Source organism: Sciurus vulgaris, assembly GCF_902686455.1.
Source record: "Sciurus vulgaris genome assembly, chromosome: 12".
NCBI classification, from domain to species: Eukaryota; Metazoa; Chordata; class Mammalia; order Rodentia; family Sciuridae; genus Sciurus; species Sciurus vulgaris.
The window spans coordinates 28,453,184-28,480,244 of NC_136473.1; the positions used below are offsets into that span (position 1 = coordinate 28,453,184).

Sequence of the window (27,061 nt, forward strand, 5' to 3'; positions counted from 1 at the left end):
AATTTTTCATGAGCTTGTAACAGACACACATTCATGTCATGTGTTAAAATGGATGGGGGAGCTCTGGATCTCAGTGTCAAAAGTCGTCTCACACTTTTTGCACCCCAGTTCTGTAAGAGTGCAGCTTGCTTTCTTAGAGTTCACGTGATCTGTGTGTCACCCTGGTCTTGCTCAGCATCTGGCAGAGAGGCCTTTGCAAACAGAGAACCTCTTGAGGACACTGATAGGTTGAAACCACTGATGTAGGTTAAGGCTTAATAAATTGAACTGATCTCAATACTGGATGCTTGTGGTGGAACAATATGGTGGACCATATTGTGATTTCTTTAAATAAAGCAATAAAAGAAAAATGGGGTAAAATTAAATACTGGCATGCAAAATCAGTGGAAATTAATTCAAATCTACTTATTTTTATCTAGCATTCTAGGAAAAAAAGTATTTAAGAGCTAGCACAGTGTCAGTTTAGTGTGAGAGCTCTTTATTCCAATTCACTCTACAGATGAGAAGAGAGAGACTGAGCAACTTATTGAGAGTAATGTGGAGGATTAGCAGATCAGGTGGAAACACAAGGTTCAATTTAGTTTTTCCAGTGGATTTAATCCTTATTGAAATTAAATTTGCCTGTGAGTTATTATTATAATACCTTTTGGAGATAATTTTAAATGGTAGAGCACCTTTAAGCAAAGAATGAACTAAGCAAATATTTCTAATAATACATGCTTTAGCTCCCAAAACAATAGGTCATTGCCAGAACTCACTCCTGTCATCTAGGAAGACTCAGCATTGTATTCTTCAAGCTTAGAATTTTACCACAAAATCCAGAAATATATATTATAAGGTTTTGTCAAGGAAAAAACATTATCAAAAGGGAAAATGTTTATCTAGTCTTAAATCCGTGAGGTAAACACTACCAAGCATGATTATATTCATTTTAAAAAACAATAAATGCATACATATTAAAATCATTTTATAGTTATTCATGTCACCAACTACTTCCTTTTATCTTTTTTTTAAATATTATTTTAGTTGTCAATGGGTCTTTATTTTTTTTTATATGTGGTACTAAGAATCAAACCCAGTGCCTTACACATGCTAGGCAAGCACTCTACCACTGAGCTACAACTACAGCCCCTGACATTTATCTTAATCATTATGACAATTATTTTGAGTACTATCTTAGTATTTGTGTTCCTTTAGGAGAAAGAAATCAACTAGAGTACCGTCCCTCCTCATTGTCAAGAGGAGACACCTGTTTACTACACTGTACCTTAAAAATATTCTGAGATCAATATGATGTTGATAATATTCTTTATGTTAACAATTACTCTATTAATTACCATTGAACACTGAGTAGTTTTTAACAAATTATTTAAAGTTATACTAATCTGAATAATGATTATCTGTATACTGGCACATGGGTAAACTAAAAAAATACTACATAGCTATTTCCAAAACCAACCACTCTGGGATTTTAAGAATTTATCAGCTAAGAAAATAAGCATAATTAAATTTTCAAAACTAAATAACTCATTGATTAAAAAAGCATTAAAGTATCTTTTGTCTAAGGTTGCATATTTAAATTCCTATTTGGCATGATGAGCTATTTATAGGAAGTATCTATCCTTTGACATTCTTGTCAATTCTAGGTACCTCCAAGTTTGTCTTAAATAATTAAATTAATTAATACTTTTTAAAAATAGAGCCTGATGTATGGGCCTAATAAATGTAAGTGATTCCTATTATCATTATTATTACTACTAATAGCTACATGTTAAATTAAAGTAAGCAAAAGATGTGATTTAGAAACAAAATTTAAATCCTGTGTTAAATGATCACTTAAAGGCCTGGGATTGCAGCTCAGTGGCAGAGTACTTGCTTAGGATACACAAGACCCTGAGTTTAATCCCCAGCACCAGACATATAAATACACAAAAAAATCACTTAAAGCATAGCAGCATCACCCATAATTTTTTTCTAACATGCATTTATTATTTTACAGAGGAACAGACCAAAATATTTTAGGATTGCTAAACAGAGCATCAATTTCACATGCTAAATTTATTTTTAAAATGAATTCTTCTGCACATTCTGTCTGAAATGGTGATAAAGCTGCTTTTGAACTCAGTTATGATAGAACATGTATTCATGTCCAGTATTACACTGGTATTTTTATTTTCATTTCGATATAGAGGTCCAATTTTGTTTTCTCGGCAGTTCCAAAGGAAACTGGTAAAAACATTCAGAACAACAAGCCAAATTTTGCTTCCTCTATCTCATTTCAGTTCTGTAAACCCTAAACCTGCACAGATATAATTATAAATCTGATTCAGGAATTGAAGATTAATAGAGTTGTCCCAAGATTTTTCAGGGCAAAAACAGAAGTGAGATGGTGAAGTGGCTGTGGCTAATGTTGCAAAGGGGTTTCTAGGCAGAAACTTTTTGTCCTACAGATAACATGAAATCAGATCTCAGCCTGGAATACAATTGCTGGAGCAAGGAGAAGTCAAGTGTAAATTTAAGGCTCTCAGGAGAGCTCTAGGGAACACCAGAAACCTGTCCATTCTGTGAGACATAGGCAGGGTGAGATGGAAGAGAGAGTTGAATTCCAGCTCAACTATTTTCTGAACGAGGGGCGTTGAGCAAGTTTCCTAACTTCTCCCTCCTTGTCTGTGATCTTATCTATAAAGTGGGATGATAATATTTAATTACAAAGTTGGTGTGGACTTTGTTTCTGGCTCATACCAGCTGGTCAATAAGTGATAGCAAATTTAATTTCAGAGTCACTACACTGGCTTACTCATTTATAAAAATGATTATTTACTTCTCAAAATCTTCATTTAAATAAGCCTTATTTTTAAAATATAACTATTTGTGGGTTCATTTTTATGGCATATTTCTCCAAACAAAGAGGATCACAAACGCCTTCTTACCTTTATTTCCTAGATTCTTCCTCATATATCCCAATATTGATTGCTGTAAATATTATTCTTCCAGTTTAAAAAAAAAAAAAAAAGGAATGCCTTCCCTCTATTTTATTTTTTACATTTCCTCTTAGACATTCTTTCCTGATTGCTTGATATTTTTGACTTAGAAAGGCAGGAAGTACTACAAATCTCATTAGAAAAGTCACTCTTATCCAGGTTCCTGTTAAACTTTGCTGACTAAAATTCCGGACACATGGATAAGAGTCAAATAAGCATCTGAAGTGAACTCAGCCCTGGATCTCTGGGGGCCTGTTGGCTCCCTGGTGGGCATGCTGATAGCACTTGTTGACCAGGGAAGCATTTCCTGAACTCCCAATCTGACAGTGGAGTCCAGGGACCAGGACAGACACTAGTGGGGTAGAGATGCTGTCAGCTCCTATCACCCCTTTCTTCAATGGAGCTGTTGAAGAGAATAAAAAGTGACCGATGCTCCATTCTCTTGGCTTCCAGAAGGCCAGAAAACAAGTAAAAATTGAAGAAGACAAGAAAACCTGCAGGCACCAAAAATACACACCAACTGAAACCATTAAACCATTTCAACTCTGATACCTGTTTCTCCAACAGGTACAAAAGTGCAGCTAACTCCAGCATCGTCTTTAATCTCCTTTTTCTATTTCCTAATTATCTACTTGAATTTACATTGGTCTCTGTCCATGCCTTCTTCTCTCTTTTCTTTACTCGTGATTGTAAATATTAATTGCTCTGATCCTTCATCCCAATATTAGGAAGGCACCAAAGACCAACACAAAACAGAATAATTGAGCAGACCAAGGCAGAATCCTATCTCTAAGTTCATGAATGCACACAGTGAGGTCATATTGCTTTTCTATCTTCACTCTGTTTAATAATAACTTAGAGGAGCAATGTGTTCCAGCTGATGAAGGATATCATCCAAAAACAGTTGGAAAAAGGGAAGTGCTAGGAAATGAGACAAGCCAGGAGGCATGCTGTAGTCTTGTTGGGGCACACACACGCTCTCTTTCAGCAGATGGAGTCACTGAGGCATGGAAGCCTCTGTTTGCTCCCCGCTCCCCCTCCAAGGTCTCCCAGTTTCAGAGCAGCGACCCAGGCAGTCTGGCTCCAGAGTCTACACACTCTGCTGCCTGGTATTGTACCTGGATATAGCAAGTGCTAATGCAGTGTTTAGCTAGATGTGATCCCTCAACTACCTGCTCCAAAATCACCTGGGAGGTGGATAAAATACAGATTCCTGGGCCAGCTACTGGTCTGGAATTTCAGGATCTAGGTCTGACCAACTTCACTCTAGCAAAATTTCCAGATGATAAATAAGCAACTTCACTTTTAAGAACCACTGCACTTATTGTCTTCTTTCCAAAATCTGTTTCATTGTCCAAGCATTAGGTGGAATTTCTAAATAACATTTTTTATTGTGCTGTATCATTGTTTGTAAATCAGCAAACGTTCATGGAAACGCCTCTGGAAGTTTCTGTGTGACTCTGCTTGGGGTGGGAGATACATCTTCACAAGACATTCCTCCGTTCAGCCATTTGCCCCCCAATCCAGTCTCCACACAGACTTCAGATTCCTTCCTTTGAAGGAAGAAATCTTCATTTAGCATTTGTACCTTTTCATTCATTATTATTATTATTATTTTTTTGTTTATGTCTGTCTTACCCCCTTAGACTTACTGTCAACAGGACAGGGTTGGCTTTGGTGTCCCCAGAACCTAGTACAATGTCTAACACATGGGTAGCTGATATCTTGTTAAATGAATCAATAAGTTAAAAAATAACAAATTAATGTCTTTATACTCTTGTGGGGGAAGTGGGGCAAATATGTAAGTAACTGTCATCAAGGCGGGACACAGATAAATGTAAAAGGGAATGGACAGGACCATCTTGCAACCGTTTAAGATTTTGCAAATTCCAGAATTTTTAAAAATGGCATGGAAAAGATGCAGAGGTGAGAAGCATGAGACATCTATGTCATCCAGGAGGAACACAAGACTTTTCTTTTGTCAAGATGACAAAATGCATGAAGGGCAAGAGCAGTAGGTGGACACATGACAGTCTTTGAATCAGGCAAAGGTTCTTTATTAACTATTTGATAAGAAATGAGAGGCCATTAAGGGTATTTGAAACATGGTAGTCACAGGATCAGAGATGTATTAATCTAGTAGCAGTGTCAGTGAACTGGTAGGAGGGGACTCTGAAGGCAGGCATCTGAAAGTGCTTTTGCTCCCATACTTATTTCTGGCCCTAATCTCTCTGTTTGACTTCAGGTCAGACCTGGATAACTTACCCAACACGTACCACTGCCTTTCATCCGAGAACAATATCACTCATTGATTGTGGAATCCTTTACTCTGAGTCAGATTAGTCCTCAGAATCCTTCTTAGCACACTCTCTAGAGACCCATCATAACCAATAAAACAAAGTTGACCACGAAATAAGACCTATTTTCCATTCTTGGCATTGTTTTCATAGTGCAAATTTGTCAGTCATATCCTCTGAACTATCTGCCCAGAGACCACCTGTATCATGATATATATAATCATATATGTGCTGAGTACTTTTAAGTTCAATTATGTAGAAATAAAATAATCATGGCTTTACTTACAACTTCGTGTTCTTTCATGTCATTACCTGTCAGGTATGTTTGCTCATGAATCTCTGTGACACTCAAGAGCTCAGCATCCTGTTGTTGACAGCTCTTCCTTGCCTGGTGCCAAGTCAAAGCAGATTTGGAGTTTATCTGGTAAAGAATGTTGGTCAATGGATCTTTATTCCATAAGTTTGCACTGCCTTCAACTGTAAAAGAAGTCAGACAGAATTTGCTGTATAGGACATGGAAATATTTCCAGCAAACAATATTTTTTAGCCCATCCTATTAGTATTATTTCAAGCATTATCTTTTTATATCTTTTCTTTCTTTTTATTTTGTTTTCTTTCACTAATTGATAAATCCCAATTGGATTCTCTTCACTTCTGAAATGAAGAGTGGACATTCAAAGAAACAATGGCATCCAATCCCTTCCATGAGCCTAAAGAAAGAAAAGGAGGCATCACCTCCCTATTTTCTACCAGGGCATGTGGGATCAGATGAGCCCAAAGTGAGGCAAATATAAAGATGAAGAATAGACACCAGCTCAACTTTCTTAATCTACAAAAGAGTCGGGAGTGGAAATAAATATATGTCTTCTCTCTGCAGGTGGGTGCTTTGCCACATTCCAGTGTGGTCCTTTGAAGAACAAACGGCCTCCCAGGGGAAGGTCATGGACCCACACGGGCAGACCCATCTGTATCCCAAGTGGTTTGGCCTCAGGAACATTGCTTTGGAGTCTCATTTTCTCAGTGCTAGAATATGTTCAGTCTAGGTGAAGCTCTTAGCAATAGTAAGTGCTGATTATTAGCTTTTCTTCCCTCAGAATAAAAAATATATATATTATCTTAGCTTATCTTTTTCTTCACTTATTGTATGATTCCCTACGTACTATACCCTATGAAAGGTCAATAAGGTAAGGATTATTTTAACCTTTTGCATATAAGATTTTTGGGAAGTTAGTAAACAAATGGAATATTTTTGTATGTTTAATGTTATGAAACTTCCTTTTTTTCTTTAATAATATAAAATTCTGCCTACAAGCCATGTAAAGTAATAATCTCATTTATGTGTAAGGAATAGGTAAAGAATCATGTGCCTTTTCAAACTTTCTGAGTTGTACTCAGCTTGCAAAGAAATGAGGCTCTTTTCCTTAGGCATACAGCCTCCAGTGCCATGATTCTTAACTCCGGATCTGTTTTGCTTTGTATCTGATGAGGAAGCAACCGCAGGCATTTCTGTCATACACACACCACACCCTGTGATGCGAAACGTGCAGTCCCATGGCACATCAGAGAGGAAGAAAAACATGTTAGAATTTGATTCAGACAACAACATAGAAATTTCTAGGGTTTTGTGTGTATGTGGAGCTGGATATCAAACCGAGGATCTCACACATGCTAAGTGGGCATGCTACCACTGAGATACACACCCCTTAAAATAACTGTAGTTATTATGTGTTTACATAATACATTATGTATTTGCATAATACATTAATATTTAATATTTGTGTATTTACATTACTATTTATTATTTACATCATATGCTTATATGACACTTTATATATTTGTATAATACATTAATAAGAAATATGTTTAGATAGTGTTTTAAATTACAGGGATCTGAGGCCTTTCAAGTTTAATGTCCTTACAAGTGAGATCATCCAGATGAGACTAACTGGGGGTTTATTTGAAAATGAAGATATTTTAAACAAATATTTTTAGAAATTTGGGAGGTTTGTTTATAATTTGATAATAAAGAGATAATAAAGGAGAATTTGTTTCTTGTCTAAGAATGGAGGAAATGGATATAAATGACCAACAGAGGAAACACAATTGATTCTTTATTTAAAGAAAGTATATTTTCATTTTAAAATTAAGAAATTAAAATGCTGTCTCTTGATTAAGCCATAGATTTGCTGACCACGCAGCCTCTCAACAAAGAGACCAAATCCCCACAGCAAAGCTGCACGACTAATCTCAGAGGCTAAAGCTGCGAGCTACAGAGAATCGAGAGAACGGATCTTTTCCTTTTCCTATTCCCATGAAACTGAAAAACAAATATCTACATAGAAGGAAGACATTACAATAAACAATGTAAAGGATAAGGAAGAGAAAATATTTAGTGTCACTAGGTCAATAACTGGTACCTCACTTCCTGTATTGAACCTGCGTATTTCAGGACAATGTAAAATAAAATACTCTTCCAAAAGGAATATAAAATGAAATGGATTTTGATATGACAAAATCCCTTAAGGCCTTACATTTATAAATTTGGCTTTAAATTTTTAATTACGTATTGAAATCAACCAATTTTTTATCTCCTGTCATTATTTCACATTTAGCAGGGAAAGTATATCATTTGACTTTGAAGATATAATTAGAAGAGACAAGACTAAATATTTTTCTAATGAATTTACTCAGGATATCCCTTCAACACATATCCAAGGATAGCTAAGGCTGTGAGTTATTTTTGTGTGTGTGTGATTAGTGAATTATCATTTATCCTTACATTTTAGTCATTAAATCACATGTTCATGCAACAGCTCCTTTGTGAACACTACATAAGTGAAGGATGCTATAGTCAGACCTATGAAATGACAGATTTATAAAAAAAAAAAATTCCCACTCAGTAAAAGAGAAAGATTCCTCAATCACTGAAAAACAAGTACTATTTTCTTGAAAAAAAAAAGTTCAATATTTTTCCAGACACACACAAACTTCTAATGTAAATATTAAACATCTATAAGCCTTTAATGAGTTTTAAATTTCTAAATGTTGATAGAAAAGAGGCAAATTCTGTGGAATTTAAGTTCTGAGCTATATTCATGGCCTTTTTTTTTTTTTTTTTTTTTGAGATAGGGTCTCACTAAATTGCTTACGGTCTCAATAAGTTGCTGCCTCAGTCTCCCAAGCCACTGGAATGTGCACCATCATGCCTAGCTCAAATTTCCTGTCAATGGAATGATTAGGGGCTATAAATCCAAACAACAAGTGAGGAAAATTCTTAGATGTCTCCCTTTAATTTGACAAATGAAGATATTTTTGAAAATGGTACTGTTTTATAATAATGCTTGGCATATGTAATTACATGTGGGTTTGTGGTCACAAAAGTTTATTAGTAAGTGATACTATTTCTATTCAGGGGCTGCACTCCCACCCTGGACCACCTTGGATGCTCCTCCTCACCCCCACTTCTTTGCAGAGCAGCAGGAGAAAGTTCTGGAGGATGCCAGGAAACTGCAGTTGCTCTGATCTAGTCTAAAATAGGAGGTGAGAGAGGTTAGGGGTCAGAAGTTTAGGCAGCTGGCATCAGGAAGGATGTATGTGATGGGAAAAGTAGAGCAAAGAACCCACCCTTTTCCCTGGCCTCAGCCCCACTCCTCCCTCCAATGCTGATGCACTTCTCCACCCACCTAAAACCTGCTACACTGCTGCTTTATAGATTCCCAAGCCAGAGCACCAAGAATCCAAATGTTCTGGCATCTTCCCACCAATAAAATGCAGCGCCACTTATTTTGCATTACTGCAACGACGACTGAACTTTCATTTAAAAAAGATCTTTAAGCATATAATTTACCCATTCCCATTGATGCATAGCTATGTTAAATTAAATGACACCCTCTTTAACTTATCATTTGCTCTGTGAGAAACACTTTTCACTACATTGACACAAAATGCAGAAATCCCACCACACCCAGCTCCAAAAAACCACATCATTTAAATTCTGTGTTTGATTCTATGGTTTGGCAAAGGTAAAGCATATATGGGTTGGGGGAATGATGTGCCCACCTCCAGTGTTAAGTATAGTCTTAGAAAATAACTGAGAGTTGGTAAAACTTAAGGGCTCATCTAATGCAGGGAATGTTGGGACAATGATAGAATCTTCTTAGCAACATCTAAATACACACAAAAAGCCCAAGAATGGGAGTCAGGTCTGTTTTTGTCTTCAGCCCCTATGGACCATTTTCTCCATTATAAAACAGGAGCAAGGATATCTGGAAAGGATCAGGGTGGAAGGCAATGAGATAATAAATGTGAAATAACTGGGGGAAAATGATGGGAAACATAAGGTCTTATCACTGTGCTGCAATACTGAATATGCCAAACTTTCTTGGATAATAAACAGTTACTTACATTTCAATGGACAAAATCCAAAGAGCTTATCAGTGTCGTAGTCTGTGGTGGTTCCACACCAGAGCCATCCATCCGACCGCCCAGCGCTTGTGCAATCTGCGTACCACTTGTTTCCAAACTTGAATGGAAATGCACAGGTGGCTCCATTTGCATTGCCCAGCAGCGTGTACATGGCTAGGGAAACATTGATGGGCACTTAGAATGTGAGTGGTACTTCTTAACATTGACTTTCCAGTAAGAAGCACATGAAGGAATTAGTCTACTCTCCTCATCATACTTGGTGTGTCCATGTGGGGGGGATTCACTTTTTTGGGGGGCGGGGTCCCTCTTCCCCTTCTTCCCATTTTTTGCTGGGTATCTGCATCAGTCTACTTAATACCACTTCATTTCCACTGCCTTTTGGAACACATTTTCCTCCTTCCTCTTACATGGTAATAGTGGTCAGCTCTATTGATGCCAGCTTTAACTTCTGCATTTCCTCAAAGCAGAAGAGGCCATCCTTCCTCTTGGTTGGAATCATAACATTATTGAATCTTTAGATCGGAAATAACTTTAAAGCTGTGTAGCCCGAAACACACAGGCAACACTTAAATCCCTCCAGTCACTTCCTGCCCAGTCAGCCGCCACTTAAGTCCCTGAACAGTGATTATGAGGAAGGAGGAATTTGAACCTAGTTCTCCAACCCACATCATGAAAGAAACTCAGACCTATTCAGTATCTATAATCAATCCTGATACTTGTCTCTGTAAAGTCTGAATTCGAACAGATTAAGCGGGAAGCTCAGGATTCAACAGGAAAAGAACACTGGAACAAAATGCAGAATCATTGTTGATTATGGCTTGGCTTCAACCGAAGGATTAGAAAGTTCATACCTGTCTCCACCAACAACCAAACAACTTACAAAGCTGAATTCTTCAGGATTCCAAAGTCTCTGTGTTTAAAGGAATCCCCACTTTGGGCGATAACAACCATCTACATTGAAATATTTGACTGTTTGCCACTGATTGACATTCAGAATTTATTTTAGGTAAGAATACTTTCCTTAATTACATTTCATAGATTCCATAACTCGAAAACATTTTCAAAGACATTTAAGCATTTAGAGAATAAAAAGTTTGTGATGCATGTAGCCCACAGTAAGGGTATAACAAATGTCCGCCTTCCCCTCTTCTGCCTTTCCCTTTTCTTTTACTCAATATACTTATTCCAGCAAGATTTATTTTTAATTACCTCAAAATTAATTTTATATCAATTAGCTAGTTGTTAATAATTTCAGAACACTATTCTAACTTTAGATCTCATAAGTTATAGGATTAGTCTTCCAAATCATAAATTGTCTAGGGATGTGCCAAGCCTTAGTCATTGGGATTCCTGTTCCTTCCTATGAAGAAAATCCATTAAGGCCTCCTCAGGGCTAGTTGTACTGTTTGTTAAGTTTGTTGGCAAATTTCCTTGCTGAATTTATAAATGCCAATCATAAATGGCTCTTTCAAGACTAACTTGGTTTACTGGACAATTACTGAGGCATTCTGTACACCAGGCATTGATGAAGCCACCAGAACCAGGCTCCACCCCAGCCACCTCATTAAAGAACCCTAAAATTTTTCTTATGATTCTCCAGACTTCCAGATAACCTAAATCCATCCAGGTCTACAATTCTGATTCTATTATTCTAAAACAATCCTTAGTCTCAGCCAATGTCCCAGCTCCAAGATGCTTTCAGTTCCAATGTGTACTCTTGTTAATGGACCTCAAGGTCACTCTGAGAGGTCAGACCCTCTAGCAGGATGATTTTGTTGGGAGATCATTAGAGAGTATGTAATCAATGAACCATCTGCATCAGGATCACCCAGGTTTTTATAGAAATCATTCTAAAGTTTCCTGGGCCCCTCCCCTTATATGCTAATTCAGAATCTGAGTGGGAAAGGGAGCTTGGGATCTACTTTATTAACCAGTTCCCCAAACGATTCTTGAAACATATTAATAGAGGAGGACCTCTCTCTTAAACCCCGTGGATATTTGTCTTCAAGTAGAGGGAGAAGAGAAAGGACGGGAGAGGGGAAATTTGCTATTGTATTTTAAATAAAATGTCTGATGATGTCTTAATGCCAATCTTCAAATTGAATTCCTCAGTTAGCACAGTAGTCCCATCTATGGAATTTGACCCACTTAAGTTTGATTCTTCCTCATGCTGCCCTTTAATTTTCTATGGAGGGTTGTGTTGCTGTGGATGCCTCTCTTAACATTTCTAAATCTACATTATGGTCAATCAGTGCTACAAAGTAGCTTTTTTCCTGAGCTCTACTTTCACCCTATCTCAATTATACTCTCCTCTTCTCTTTATCTGGACAGAAAATGAAAAGTGGAAAACCCATCTCCTCTCAAAGAATGGAATTTCTATGCTCTGTCTCAGCTGTGATAAGGTACATTCAACTCAGCCACCCCAGTAACAAAGTGATTTTGGAAATAGCTATCTCTTGTTCCCAAAGACAGGTTCTTTCTTTGACCTTAAGGTTGTTCTAGATAACCCTTCACAGTAATCAAGTATCTAATTGAAATGAGGTTAAAACATCAACTGACTCAAGAAACCAGCCTTTGTGAAAGGTTTCAAGTCCTTTTTTTTTAATTGTTGTTTTGTTTCCATTTAGCCACTAGAGAATGAAATTTGACCAAGATAAAGGAAGACAAAATACTCGAATTTTACTTATTCTTCAAAAGTTCAAGAAACCAACAACAAAAAACATTTCCCACTTGACTACTGCCGCCACTTTCTGAGTTAACTAAATATGTTGCATGTTAATTTACAAACTAATTCCTCAGTTTTTTCAAACTGCATATCATAGTATCTAAATATCCAAAGGTTGACAAAATAAATTAGAAACATTTAGAAACCCAAATTGTCAAGTAATTTGCCAAAATTTCATTTGAGGCCATCTGAATTTGTGAAGAACATCGTTCTTAGGGTGACTTCTCCAGGGGTAACTTACACAAAAGCAAAAGAAAAGTTTGGTTAGAAGTTTTCATCACTACAGCCTTATAATATTAAATAGGTTTTGGATCAAAGACCATAGTGAAAATCGTTTTCTAAAAGTTGTACCCCATTGCTTAAAAATATATGTAATTTAGAGAAATTCAAAAGAAATGCTTTCCTATTAATTGTAAAAAGCTTAAGTATTACTCAGGACTTTTTAATCGCATTTATTCACTATTATGTTCTCTAAGAACATAGAATAATTCAAAACATAACTGATCAATTAATACTTCTAGTGCAGATCATACAAGAACATGTTCATTTTCTTGAATGCCTACTAAGAAGAAAGAAGTTTGACACAAAGGTAAAAATTTCCAAGTCTCTTACCTTCATAACCTCTAGAGCATAGATCATCTGTGGTTCCATAGATCTTCCACCTGCTCCATAAACCAGATCCCTTGTAAAGCATAATATTCTTTTCTTGTCTGTTGCCATAGTTGAAAAATAAATCTTCATTCTTGATCCCAAAAAGTGTGTCATTCTTGCACTCCCATTTCTGAAATTCGCTTTTGGAGTCGCAGGCATACAGAGTGACAGGAACCCAATCAGTTTTTGATGGCACCCCCAAGCATAATTTAAAAGCAACACTCATAACCTGGGATTCAGAGACCCATCGGAATTTCTGTGATTCAGCATTGGGGTTGCAAACCGCAGTTTGGACTGCACTGGGGTTTATTGCTTCCACACAGCGCTTGTGATCCTCATTGTAGATTAAAAACTGCCTAGTGTCTGTCAAGAAGAAGAAGGAAAACATTTGTGACTGTGTCCACAGAAAGGGGACAATATTTGAGGTCCAAAGCTTCCAATAAATACTTATGCTGACAGGAAAAGACTGAAGGTAACTGTGCCTGAGCCCTCTCATTTCCTTCCTGGGTTCCAGGAACCTGGCGGGAGGGACAGGGGCTGAAGGGTCCACCATGTTTAAGCACCTGTAGCTGGGGTCAAGATGGCCTGGTTATTATGTGGAGCCTTAGGAAAAGGAGCTCTTTAAAAGCTCACGAATGTCAGTGGAGGAACATGAAGAGCAGATAACAGAAAGAATGATATAAATCTGAGAAAAGAAAATGTGCATCATCAAATACAATAAGCTTTAAAATTGAAACATATATGTCCTAAAACAGGATTTTGAACTGTCATACATTCCAGTCCTTTGTAAAGTAGATAAATGAAACCTAGATATATGTATTCCAGTGATGGCTCTAGGAGTTTTAAAATGATTTTTTAAAGTTTTTACTTTATATCATTCTGCAAATGATATAAAGTAAAATATATAATTTTGTTCTCCAAATATTTGACGTTTTCTTGGTAGTCCAGGTCAGACTAATACAGCAAAATTTTTTTGTTTTGTTTTTCTTATTATTTTTTTCTCTCCCAATGGTAGATTACTAAAAGATTTAGCATCTAGAGTATCTATAATATTGTTAACTTTCATTTTAATGTCTATACCTTTTTTATACCCAAAAGATACAAAAATAATTATTTGTGACATTTTCAATAAAACATAAATCAATATAAGGTTTACATCATTTGCGATAATATTTTACATGAATAACTTTCACAATGTATTTTATGCTTATAATTTGAAACTGGTGATTTAAATAAATGTGTACAGATAGCTTTTACTTATAGCAGATAGCTACCAACTGGCAAAACAGGACTTCCTCTTGCAAAAAAAAGAAAGAAAAAGAGATCTGGTAAGCATATTTTTTTCTTTTAAATCAAAATTGAATTCATGTTGATTTTTTCTTTTAAAGAATATACAAATGAAAAGAAATTAATATAAATTAAACACTTCTCTGAAGTTTTCCTAAATGTCTTTTACTGATTTTGCATGGTTCTTCCAAAATGAGCTGGTAGTTTCTGCAGATTTTTGAGAGTCTGAATAAAGGAGCTCACTATTTTTAATTAAATCATCCCAGTGAAATAAAACCAAGATTAGTAGCACTAGATCTTCCTCTGTTTCACAAACCAGGCTCCATTTACTAAATTCAACTGTCCAGTGAGGTTAACACCACCTGTACTCCGAAATCATTTCCAGGATCTTTCAACTTAAAGTTTATCATGAATCTCGGCCTCAAGAGATTATTTTCTCAGGCATGTTCCTTGGTCTGCTCTTGCCCACACTTGCTGGAGACCTCTTGTCTGTGTCCTACCGGGGTTCTTAATTCTATGCTACTTGGGACTGCTGCATGAATTTCTCAGCTCTTCCTCATTTACGCTGGTTTGGTTTTTGGAATTTGGATTCAATAAAGCCTAGATCCAGAACACGTGCTTCTGTTGGCATCTCTGGAGAAATGTGTCAGTGGAACATCCATGTCTAACCAAATCTCATCCCCCAACCCCCTTCCAGTGAACCCCTGCCCATGCTTGATCTCATTTTGTAGCTGTCCATGTCCTCATGTGACAAAAAAAGTAACTTCCTGCCTTGGTAATAAAATTAAAAATTTAATAACATGGTGTCTTGTTCACAATAAAAAATAGGACATAGGAAAATACAAACTTCCATTTTAAAAAAGTTACTATGATCATTTACACACACAAATGGAAATTTGGTCTCCCTTAATCTACAAAGGTAATTGTTATGGTTTAGAGATGAGGTGTCCCCTAAAAGCTCATGTGTGAAACAATGAAGGAATGTTCAGAGGTAAAATGATTAGGTTATGCAAATTGTAATCTGATCAGTGGATTAGTCCACTAAAATAGGTTAACCAGGTGATAACTATAGGGTGTGGCAGGAGAAAGTGGGTTCTAGGGGCATGCCTTTGGTGTTTATACTTTGTTCCTGGTGAATGGGCCCTCTGTCTCTGCTTCCTAGTTGTCATCCTGTGCTGCTTTTCTGTCAGAACCTTCCCCCATGATGTTTTGCCTCACCTTGGGCCCAGAGCTTTGTAGTCAACTGACCATGGACTGAACCTCTGAAACTGTGAGCCAAAATAAAATTTTCCTCTTAGTTGCTCTTGTCAGGTCTTTTGGTCACAGTAATGCAAAGTTGAATAAAATTGTAAATGAATTCTGAAAATTCTTTTATTTATTTTGGCTATTCCCTCTGCCATTTTCCAATTGGACTTGTCCTTGACTTCTCAGATGGCTTTGCTCATTGTTCATCATAAATATTTCTTCTATTTCATACCTCAGTCATTTTTATTATATTGTTGAATAGTAAATTTATTAATTGGTCAGATTTGGTCTGTCGTCCAAGTGGTAACCAGCCACATAAGGTCAGGTGAATAAAAGGCAATGCGTGACTAGTGTTTCTATGTCAGATATGTGGGGTTTCTACCATGTCCCATGTGGATGAGGAAAGGGTTAACTGCTGGAGGACAATGTTGGCTATAAATCAATTAATTACTCATAAACTTATCTAATCAATAAACACACAAGAGCCAACACTCTTTTCAAATGAGAGGGGGCGTTAAGGATGGGCCCATACCAGATCTGACCTCTAACAGATGGAGTAGCCCAACTCTCCTTTATTTTGTAGCCCTACAGGTGAAGAGACCCAAACTGGGAGGGGCTTCGTCTGTGATGGACAGGATGGGGTGGAGTTAGGGGAGCCATTTGCTCAGGGAAACTCTCAAATAACTAGAAGGTGAACCACCCCACACAGGGGCCACCTACTCCCCGGTGATCTGGGACAGTCCTTCATGGCTGCCAGTTCCTGGGAGTCAGGCCTCTGTGTCCCATGGCTCAGCCAAGTCTGACTCTGCTAGATAAGGATGGCTCCCCACACAGATGGTTTATACTTATTTGGCTTTTATTTTATTTTATTTTATTTTGGTACCAGGGATTGAACCTAGTGGTACTTAACTGTTTTGCCACATCCCCAGCCCTTTTAATTTTAAGCTTGAGACCGGGCCTCACTGAAATGCTTAGGGTCTAAGTTGCTGATACTGGTTTTGATCTTTCAATCTCCCTGCCTCAGCCTCCTGAGCTGACTTTTATTTTTATGTGCCTAATTTTCATCTGTAGCTTCAACTTAATTCTATTCTAATTATGGTGACATTTAATGAGCAAATATCCAATATGCCTTTTCTTAATGGACACACCATCCACCCAGATTCATAAACCAAGAACCCTAGGGTCAACCCAGATTCTCTTTCCACTCATATTCCAGGACAGTAGTGGAATATATTGATGGTACCTCAAAATGTGACATGATGACTACTTTTCTATATCAACTTGGCAGGGTCATGGGAACCAGATATTGGATCAAACACCAATCTGAATTTTGCTTTGAGTTCTTCTAAGATAAGATCATCATTTTAATCAATACATTTTAAGTAACTTAGATCACCCACCACAGTGTGGGTGGGCTTCATCCATAAGGTCATATGAAGACCTTAAGAGAAAATAAACAGGAAGTTTCCTGAAGAAGAGGGAATTCTACCTTTAGTTTGCCTTTAGAGTCTGCTATAGTTAGGATCCCAACAGCTCATGGGTTAAAGGTTTGATCCCCACGGTGGTGCTTCTGGGAGGTGGTGAGTGCTTTAGGAGGTGGAACCTTGTGGTTGGTCCTTAAGTCACAGGGAGTATTCTTTTAAAGGGGGTCTGTGGGACTGTGGTCCCTTTCTCTCTCTCTCTTTTATGCTCCCTGGCCATGAAATGATAGCTTTTGCTTTGCCAGGTGCTCCCACCATGATGAGCTGCCTCACCACAGGCCCCAAACAATGGGTCTAATCAATTGTAGGTTGGAACTTCCAAAACTGTAAGCCAAAATAAATCTTCTCTTGATTATCTCAAGTATTTTGTTATAGTCATGGAAAGCTTACTAAAACACTTGAACTGTAGTATCAGTTCTTTCCTGAGTTTCTAGCCTGTTGACTTTGGATTTGCTGGCATCCAAAACTGTATGTACCAATTCATCAAGTAAGACATTTGTCTGTCTGTCTGACTCTCTCTCTCTCTCTCTCTCTCTCTCTCTCTCTCTGCCTCTCTCTCTCTCTCTCTTTCTCTCTCTCTCTCACACACACACACACACACATACAAACACATTTTGTTTCTCTGCCAAACCCTGACTAATACATATGCCCTCATTCATTCTCTTCTCTCCCAACTTCACTGTCACCAACCTACACCAAGTTACCATGGTCACACTGCACTCTTACTCTCTTTGGAATGGAATCATCAAGGAAGATAACACCTGATCTCCCAGTTTCCTTTGGGGATGTGGGCCTGACTTGTCACCTGACTCCATGTTGCAAAACCTACCCCATGAAATGATTGTGTCCACTGAATCATTTAAAAGAGTGAGATTTCTTTCTATTGTTTCTCTTTTCTTTTCCATATTTTTATGGCCATTATAATTATACATAAAGGTGAGACTCCCTGTTACATATCCTTTATGCACATGCACGAGACACAATATAATTTGGTCTGCAGTATTCCCAAGTATTTCCCTTTTCTCTCCCTTCCACCCTCCCCCTGGTCCCTTTCCTCTACTCAACTAATATACCTTTGATTTTCATGAGATTTTCCTCCTTCCACCACCTGCCACCTTTCCTTTCCTTTTTTCTCTCTAGTTTCTGCACATGGAAGAAAACACAACTCTTGACTTTCTGAGTTTGGCTTATTTTGCTTAACATAATGTTAAGCAGATCATAATGACATCATTGAGTCTCTTCGTTGGATTGACTGTAAATGCACACCACACTTTGCTCACTCAATAATCAAAGTGTTTTCTTTCTCTTCCACCATTATGAAGAGGATCTGGGGCTGAGAGGAGACTTTGTGCCTAACTAAAATTCATTCTCCAACCACAGAAACCCTTTGAGGCTGGTACAAAGGCAGCCAGGAAGAAGACGTCTGACTGCCACGTCACAGCCTTCTGGAGAGGGCATGCTCCAGCCCTGCTGCTCCTCCACCCTCACCTCCTCTCACCACTCTTACTCTCACTCACCACCTTCCAACCACATGGCCTTTCTCTTCCTCAAACACTCCAAGCTCATTTCCACTTAAGCAACTTCATATTTTGAGTTCCCTCTTCTGAAGATGCTTTTTGAAGTTCCTGCAGATGACCATCCCGACTCCTGTTACTCCTCTATGTTCTAACATCCATGACCATCTTATGAGATCTTTCCTTTCTTTGATTTATTTACCTATGTTTTGTCCATATCCCTCCACTGCCAGGTAAACACCATGAAAAGAAGAACTCAATCTTTCTGATTTGGTACTGGAGTCTCTCTCTGGAAAGCACAGATTGTCTCTTAACCAATATTTATTGAATGAATGGAAGAATATTTATGAAATCTGAAGCATCTTGACTAGTAACTCAGGTGAATTATTTTATGTAAGAATGAATGCATGATTATGGGTTTATTTCAGAAGGGGTTTCCCTAAAAGTTTATTTTTTCTTTTAGAGCAATTTATGAACATTTGTACTTATGAAAAGAGTACTTGAAATGAAAGGTTTCTATTTCAATACACATGTATCGACTCTTGTTTTCTTTGCTTATCTTTTGACATTAGGAAGCAGTGCGAGTTCGATACTGCCTTTGTCAGACAATTCAAGGAAATGTAAAATTATCACATTGTGGTGATACATTTCATGCATTATTATTCTCTCCAAATCATCAGCCATGTAGTTTTGCTTTTATCATTGACCCTGTGAAATGTACCCGATTTCCAATGCTACACTTCTTCCTCTGAAAGTACACTTCTAGCCTTGACCCAAAGGCAACTTGTCACATTATGGTCACTCCTCACCGCACCAATGTAACATTTATAAACATCCTAGATGCACTTCTGTAATAGAAATACTGAAAAATGGAACAATTGAGGACAGTGGAAAAGCTACACTCATTTCTCAGTCATCTCATTTATAGGATCTAACATACGAGTTTCCTTTTTTAAATATTTTTATACATCATAAGTTTATTATATTAGATCATTCCTCCCTCTTAACTTCATCTTTTCAATCTCATATTTACTTTTCAAGAAGTATTTGTCAAACACCTACTGTGTGCCAGGCACTGTGCTAGTGACAATTCAAGGCCAAATCAGAGAAAATTCCCTGCCCACACCAAGCCCACACTCCCCCATGATTATTCCAAGGCCAGAAACAGCAAGAGCAAAAATAGATTTGGAACAATGTAATAAGTTCCAATCAAGTTATCTCGGGCTGAAAGTAACTGAAGACTAAAATATCCAATATTATTGGTATGAACTTTCTATTAGGCAAGTTTTGACATAATTCAAAATTGCTCATTAACATAAAACAAGTAATTACATTTCTAAATCTACCAGTAAAGAAACTTAGGTTATAAAACGTGAGAGCCGGGTGCAGTGGTGAGCACCTGTAATCCCAGAGACTCGAGGCTGAGGATCATAAGTTCAAAGCCAGCCTCAGCAAAACAAGGTGCTAAGCAACTCAGTGAGACCCTGTCTCTAAATAAAATACAAAATAGGACTGAGGATGTGGCTCAGTGGTTGAGTTCAATCCCCAGTACCAAAAATAAAATAAAATAAAAGGTGAGTAGCAATAGAACTATGATATGATATAGTTTCTAATATACGTTTAGACTTTCTTCACTATCAACAAATAAAATGCTGATGTTAAAACATGAGAAAATAACTTCTTGAAGAAAGAAAAACTGAATAAGAGAGAGGTAAGAGTATTCTACAGCAGTGATTGTCAGAACTCCCTTGATTCTCCTTGGCCTTTGCCATTTCAGTCAAGTGGCCACTCTCCCAAAATGTCAGCACCACATCTTTCTGCCTGGGGATGTTTTTGTCCCTTAGGTCCTCCTATGCCTGTGCACACACCTGCCTAGAAGGATCAGAGAATTATTGCCCCTTTATGAGCCCTCCTTCCCTGGTGGCTCATGGGAACTGATGAACTGTCCCAATGCCCTTCACCTTGCATGGGATGACCCGAAGACACATATTCCATACCGTCACCCTGAGTTCCCCAGCCAGTCTGAGCTCCTCTGGTCACAGTGGTCACTGGCTTGTTAACACACTTTCTCTCCCTGTTCCGCTTCCCCATTCCCTGTCAGTCCTGGGATCTCCTCCCCATAATGAACTGCCTTCAAATCACAGTACAGCTGTCAGATGTCGCCTTCTAGAAGAAACTACGATGTCCATTATCCTCAGTAAGCAAATGTAAAACCTAAAATGCCCTCACACACACGCACAAATAACTGAAATCGAGTGAAAAATGCTTATCTTACACCTAGTGTATGGGGAGTGCTTTGTCAGGTGCTGGGGGAGAGGCAGAAGTCATGGTACTGGGCGGAGGAACATCAGACTCTGTTTTTCACCTTGATTTTTCATTCATTCATTCACAGACATTCACAGAACCTACTCATTTATGACACTGCATTTGGTCATTTGGGGAGGTTCAAATATGAATCCAAAAAGGATTCTGACCTTCAGGAAGAACTAGAGATCATGAGACTTTTCCAACTCACTCCAACTTCCATCAAAATATGAATTTCTACAGCTTCCCTGGGTCACTCACTCCCATCTCACTGGAAGAGGCCTCTCTCCCTGTGCTGACCTCACCTCCTGCCTCCCTGCTTACTCCTCTCCTCTCCTCTCCTCCTGTATCAACTTCAAAATCCATCCCCACCCCCAGCTTGGGGACAGACAAACTTCGCAGATTAAGAAGTTGACTCTACACTTCTCTTTCTTCTTCCACACATGCTATGCTAATGAATTAATCTTCTGTATCCCATCTATCTGGACATAATCGGAGCATCAGTGTTTCGTTACCAGGTAACCAGATTCTTCTGCTCACTGGTTGTGTGCCTTTGGTCAAATTTCAAACAACTCTGTGCTTCCATTTTCCTATCTGTAAAATATTGGGGAAGTAAAAGGTTCTATTCACTGCTGAAAAAATTAAATGAGATAATTTAAACAAAGCACTTAGAACAGATCCTGACACAGAAATTGCTCAATCTGTGTTATTATTAGTATCATTAACTTGGGGAAATCAGTCTTGAACACAGTGTGTAATGGTTCTGAACAAGATGAAATTTGAGACAAGAAAGAGCTCATGTAGCAGCCTAATAAGAGGGAGATAAGGATATGGGCAACAGAGACCCCAAGTTTTCAGCCTTGGAGTCGGCAGACTTCGGGTCAATTCCGGTTCCACCTTTTCTTAACTGTGCTGCCTTAGTTAAACTAGCCATTCTAGCCTCAATTTCCTCATCTATGAAATGGGCATAATAAGGTCCTTTGATCTTCTAGATGAGTGAACTTCTAAACAAGAGAACATGGGTAAAGCACTGGATATACCTTTTTGCACTTGATAAATATTCATTCCTTCCCTTCCCCCTTTTGAAATAAAAAAGTCTATTAAAAAACTGACATAAACACAGAGATCTAAGTCCTTTTTTTAACGTACTATTGTCTTGAACCACATTTACATTTCCCCTAATTAACCCACTCCAGCTGATAAATTATTTCTACTTCTTAGCCTGAGCCAAAAAGCACAATCAAGAGTTCCCTCTTTAATTTGTTTGGTCTGTCTAATTGTTCTGGCTAGAGTCTCAAGGACGATGTTGAATAGAAGTGGTGAAAGAGGGCATCCCTGCCTTGTTCCAGTTTTTAGGAGGAATGCTTTCAGTTTTTCACCATTTAGAATGATATTAGCCATGGGCTTAGCGTAGATGGCCTTTACAATGTTAAGGAATGTTCCCATTACCCCAATTTTTTCTAGTGTTTTGAGCATGAAGGGGTGCTGTATTTTATCAAATGCTTTTTCTGCATCTATTGAAATAATCATGTGATTCTTGACTTTAAGTCTATTGATATGGTGAATGACATTCATTGATTTCCGGATGTTGAACCAACCTTGCAGCCCCGGGGTTGAAACCCACTTGATCATGGCGCACTATCTTTTTAATATGTTTTTGTATGCGATTTGCTAAAATTTTGTTGAGAATTTTTGCGTCAATGTTCATTAAGGATATTGGTCTGAAATTTTCTTTCCTCGATGTGTCTCTGTCTGGTTTAGGTATCAGTGTGATATTGGCTTCATAGAATGAGTTTGGGAGGGTTCCCTCCTCTTCTATTTCATGGAATACTTTGAGAAGTATTGGAATGAGCTCTTCTTTAAAGGTTTTGTAGAACTCGGCTGAGAACCCATCTGGTCCCAGACTTTTCTTTGTTGGTAGGCTTTTGATGACTTCTTCTATTTCATTACTTGAAATTGGTCTATTTAAATTGTGTATGTCCTCCTCGTTCAATTTAGGCAGTTCATATGTCTCTAGAAACCTGTTAATGTCTTCAAAATTTTCTATTTTGTTGTAGTATAGATTTTCAAAATAGCTTCTGATTATGTTTTGTATTTCAGTCGTGTCTGTCCCTATTTGCTGATGATATGATTATATACTTAGAGGAACCAGGAAATTCCACCAGAAAACTCTTAGAACTCATAAGTGAATTCAGTAAAGTAGCGGGATATAAGATCAATACACATAAATCTAATGCATTTTTATACATAAGTGATGAATCTTTGGAAAGAATAATCAGGAAAACTACCCCATTCACAATAGCCTCGAAAAAAATAAAATACTTGGGAATCAATCTCACAAAAGAGGTGAAAGACCTCTGCAATGAGAACTACAGAACACTAAAGAAAGAAATTAAAGAAAACCTTACAAGATGGAAAGATCTCCCATGTTCTTGGATAGGAAGAATTAATATTGTCAAAATGGTCATACTACCTAAAGTGCTATACAGATTCAATGCAATTCCAGTTAAAATCCCAATGACATACCTTACAGAAATAGAGCAAGCAATTATGAAATTCATCTGGAAGAATAAGAAACCCAGAATAGCTAAAGCAATCCTTAGCAGAAAGAGCAAAGCAGGGAGTATCGCAATACCAGATCTTCAACTCTACTACAAAGCAATAGTAACAAAAATGGCATGGTATTGGTACCAAAATAGACAGGTAGATCAATGGTACAGAATAAAGGACATGGACACAAACCCAAATAAATACAATTTTCTCATACTAGACAAAGGGGCCGAAAATATGCAATGGAGAAAAGATAGCCTCTTCAACAAATGGTGCTGGGAGAATTGGAAATCCATATGCAACAGAATGAAACTAAACCCCTATCTCGCACCATGCACAAAACTCAACTCAAAATGGATTAAGGACCTCGGAATCAGACCAGAGACCCTGCAGATTTTAGAAGAAAAAGTAGGTCCAGATCTTCAACATGTCGGCTTAGGACCAGACTTCCTTAACAGGACTCCCATCGTACAAGAAATAAAAGCAAGAATCAATAACTGGGATAGATTCAAACTAAAAAGCTTTCTCTCAGCAAAGGAAACTATCAGCAATGCGAAGAAAGAGCCTACAGTGTGGAAGAAAATCTTTGCCAATCATACTTCAGATAGAGCACTAATCTCCAGAATGTATAAAGAGCTCAAAAAACTCTACACCAAGAATACAAATAATCCAATCAACAAATGGGCTAAGGAAATGAATAGACACTTCACAGAAGAAGATGTGCAAGCAATCAACAAACATATGAAAAAATGTTCAACATCTCTAGTAATAAGAGAAATGCAAATCAAAACCATCCTAAGATTCCACCTCACCCCAATTAGAATGGCGATTATCAAAAATACAAGCAACAACAGGTGTTGGTGAGGATGTGGGGAGAAAGGTACACTCATACATTGCTGGTGGGGCTGCAAATTAGGTCAGCCACTCTGGAAAGCAGTGTGGAGATTCCTTCGAAAACTTGGAATGGAACCACCATTTGACCCAGCTATCCCACTCCTTGGCCTATACCCAAAGGATTTAAAATCAGTATACTACAGAGACACAGCCACATCAATGTTCATAGCTGCTCAATTCACCATAGCCAGATTGTGGAACCAACCTGGATGCCCTTCAATTGATGAATGGATAAAGAAACTGTGGTATATATATACAATGGAATATTACTCAGCCATAAAGAATGATAAAATTATGGCATTTGCAGGCAAATGGATGAAATTAAAGAATATCATGCTGAGTGAGATAAGCCAATGTCAAAAAAACCAAAGGACGAATGATATCGCTAATAAGTGGATGATGACACATAATGGGGGGAGGGAAGGGTTAGTGTTAGGGTTAGAGTTAGGGTTAGGGAGGGGGGCAAGAATGGAGGAAGGAAGTACTGTATAGAGGGTAAAGAGGGGTGGGAGGGGTGGGGGGAAGGGAAAAAAATAACAGAATGAATCAAACAACATTACTCTATGTAAATTTATGATTACACAAATGGTATGCCTTTACACCATGTACAAACAGAGAAACATGTATCCCATTTGTTTACAATAAAAATAAATTAATTAATTTAAAAAAAAGTTCCCTCTTGTCCTCCCCAGTGTGTGTACTTCTGCAACCCATTTATTCTTCTGAGCCTCACTTTTGTCATCCAGTAAAAGGTAGAATGTGATACCTTCCCATCTGCTTTATGTGAACCTAGAGACTACTGGGGTCTAAGTTAATTCTACAGTTACAGTAAACCAAAAATTACACTTAACTATCAAAAATTTCATCTAGTTATCTGTCCCAAAGTCTGGATACTAGCACAGCCTTCCAAATACAAGCCCTGAGAAAGCTGTGCCATGGCGGGGTGGGGTGGGGGGAGAGGGAGGACAGCAGGTATTTTTCTTCTACTTACTTTTTATGAAAAATAAAATAAATACGCTTGAGGATTAATATTGTAAGACATATTTACGCTGAAACCAAAGTTCCCAGGAGTGATGGTGAGAATTGGTGCTATGACAATAATTATCTCCTTTAACACTGAGATAAGGAATCTGCAGTAGGAAGAGTATCAATCAGGATTTTTTCAAGTTAGCAAGGTATCAATGTTGAAATCGTAATTTGCTCGATGCCCACCCACGGTGAGCTCCCCATGTGTACCACAGGGGCAACTTGACTTGCATGCACTTGGTCTTACATTACAGCAAGATCTAAGGGGAGATGGAAAGCAAGAGCTGAGGCTGTAGATCCAGGTCTGCCTCTACCTGCCAAATGGTGACCTTCTGGACATTTGCCTTCTACACCTGTTGCCTCATCTGTAAAATGAGGATTCAAAACATCATTACCCTCATACACGTATGATTACACGAATGGTTACACGAATGGTGTGAATCTACATCGTGCACAACCACAGAAACTAAATGATGGATCCCATTTGTGTACAATGAATCAAAATGCAGTCTGTAAAAAATAAAAATAAATAGATAAATAAATAATTTTAAAAATAGGCAGAAAAAAAAAAAAACAAAAACAAAAAACAAACAAAAAAACACATCATTTCCGAGTTGCTTCTTGTTTTAATGGCACGATGCTAAGGCTGCTCTCATTTTCATGATTAACCCTGGTTCTGGCTTCTTCATACCACTTGGTTCCCTGTTTCAGCTGCATCCTGAGAGCCTAGAAAGATTCCACATTGCCCTGTGACATTAACCCACAAAAGCTGGCTGTCACTTCTCCGCAGCTCTGCCTGATTCGGCATCATGTTATAGTTCGAAATCAATCATCACGGGATTATTTACACCATGAAAATCAGTAAACACCACAAGTCAAATCAATGGTTTCTGTTCTTCTGCAAACCAGTTGTTAACTTTACCAGCACAGACAGCACTGCTATGAGCCAAACCCTCCCAGGGCCAAGCTGAACCCTGCTGTGGTCCAAACTCAGGGTCCGAGCAACTCTTACTGTGTCTCTGCTGGGGTTATAACCCTCTAAGGTTATGGTGGCAATGAAGTCTGGGAGATAACAGGGCGACAAGAGTAACTAGGAACCCTCTGCTAACCTCCCTGGGCTCCTCAGGGTAGAGCTGGCCTGTCCACTGGCTTCAGCCTACTGTTGCTTATGGTGCTAATGGGGTGGGAAGCTGCCTTGGAGATGAAGGCTTCGGTGGGTGGAAAGGAAATAAACCAAATGGAAGTAGGGAGACCCTCCCATGCGTAGGAAGTCAGGGAAGTGGGTCCTGAGAAGTCACATATCCTTCAATCTGCTGCCAACCAAGCTGGTGTTCGGCTTTCACCAGACTCCTCTGGTCAGTCATGTGCTACTTGGAGCAAAGGAAGGTAAAATAAGGATCACAGGCTGTTGGGTAAGCAAACAACAAAAAATCTGGAAGAGCTTCTTTGCCCCCTTTTATTGCTTGTTTGTTTCTTATTCTCTAAGTGAACAGATTTCAGTACCTCCTCCCTTTCCCAGTATCTGTGCCCACAAAGAGGAAGACATTACTCAGGAGGTCATCCTGCTATCTCAAGGAGAGAAACATTCCTACGAAAACTGAGAAATACTGTTTGCTCCACAAGCATTGAGTCATTGCAAAGAATGCTGGGAACTGTATCTGTGCTGCCCAAGATGTGCAGC

At 38.2% G+C, this 27,061-nt stretch overlaps 1 protein-coding gene across 2 annotated transcripts in view; it reads right to left on the reverse strand.

Moving 5' to 3' along the window:
* Positions 1–27,061, reverse strand: part of MRC1 (mannose receptor C-type 1) — a 118,839-nt gene that overhangs the window by 89,618 nt on the left and 2,160 nt on the right. For both annotated transcript variants that reach the window (XM_079108167.1, XM_079108166.1), the window contains exons 2-4: positions 13,041–13,442; positions 9,683–9,856; positions 5,591–5,755 (exon numbers count right to left, since the gene is read on the reverse strand). In XM_079108167.1, the coding sequence (XP_078964293.1) occupies positions 5,591–5,755; positions 9,683–9,856; positions 13,041–13,442 (741 nt within the window). The remainder of the gene's footprint in view (positions 1–5,590; positions 5,756–9,682; positions 9,857–13,040; positions 13,443–27,061) is intronic.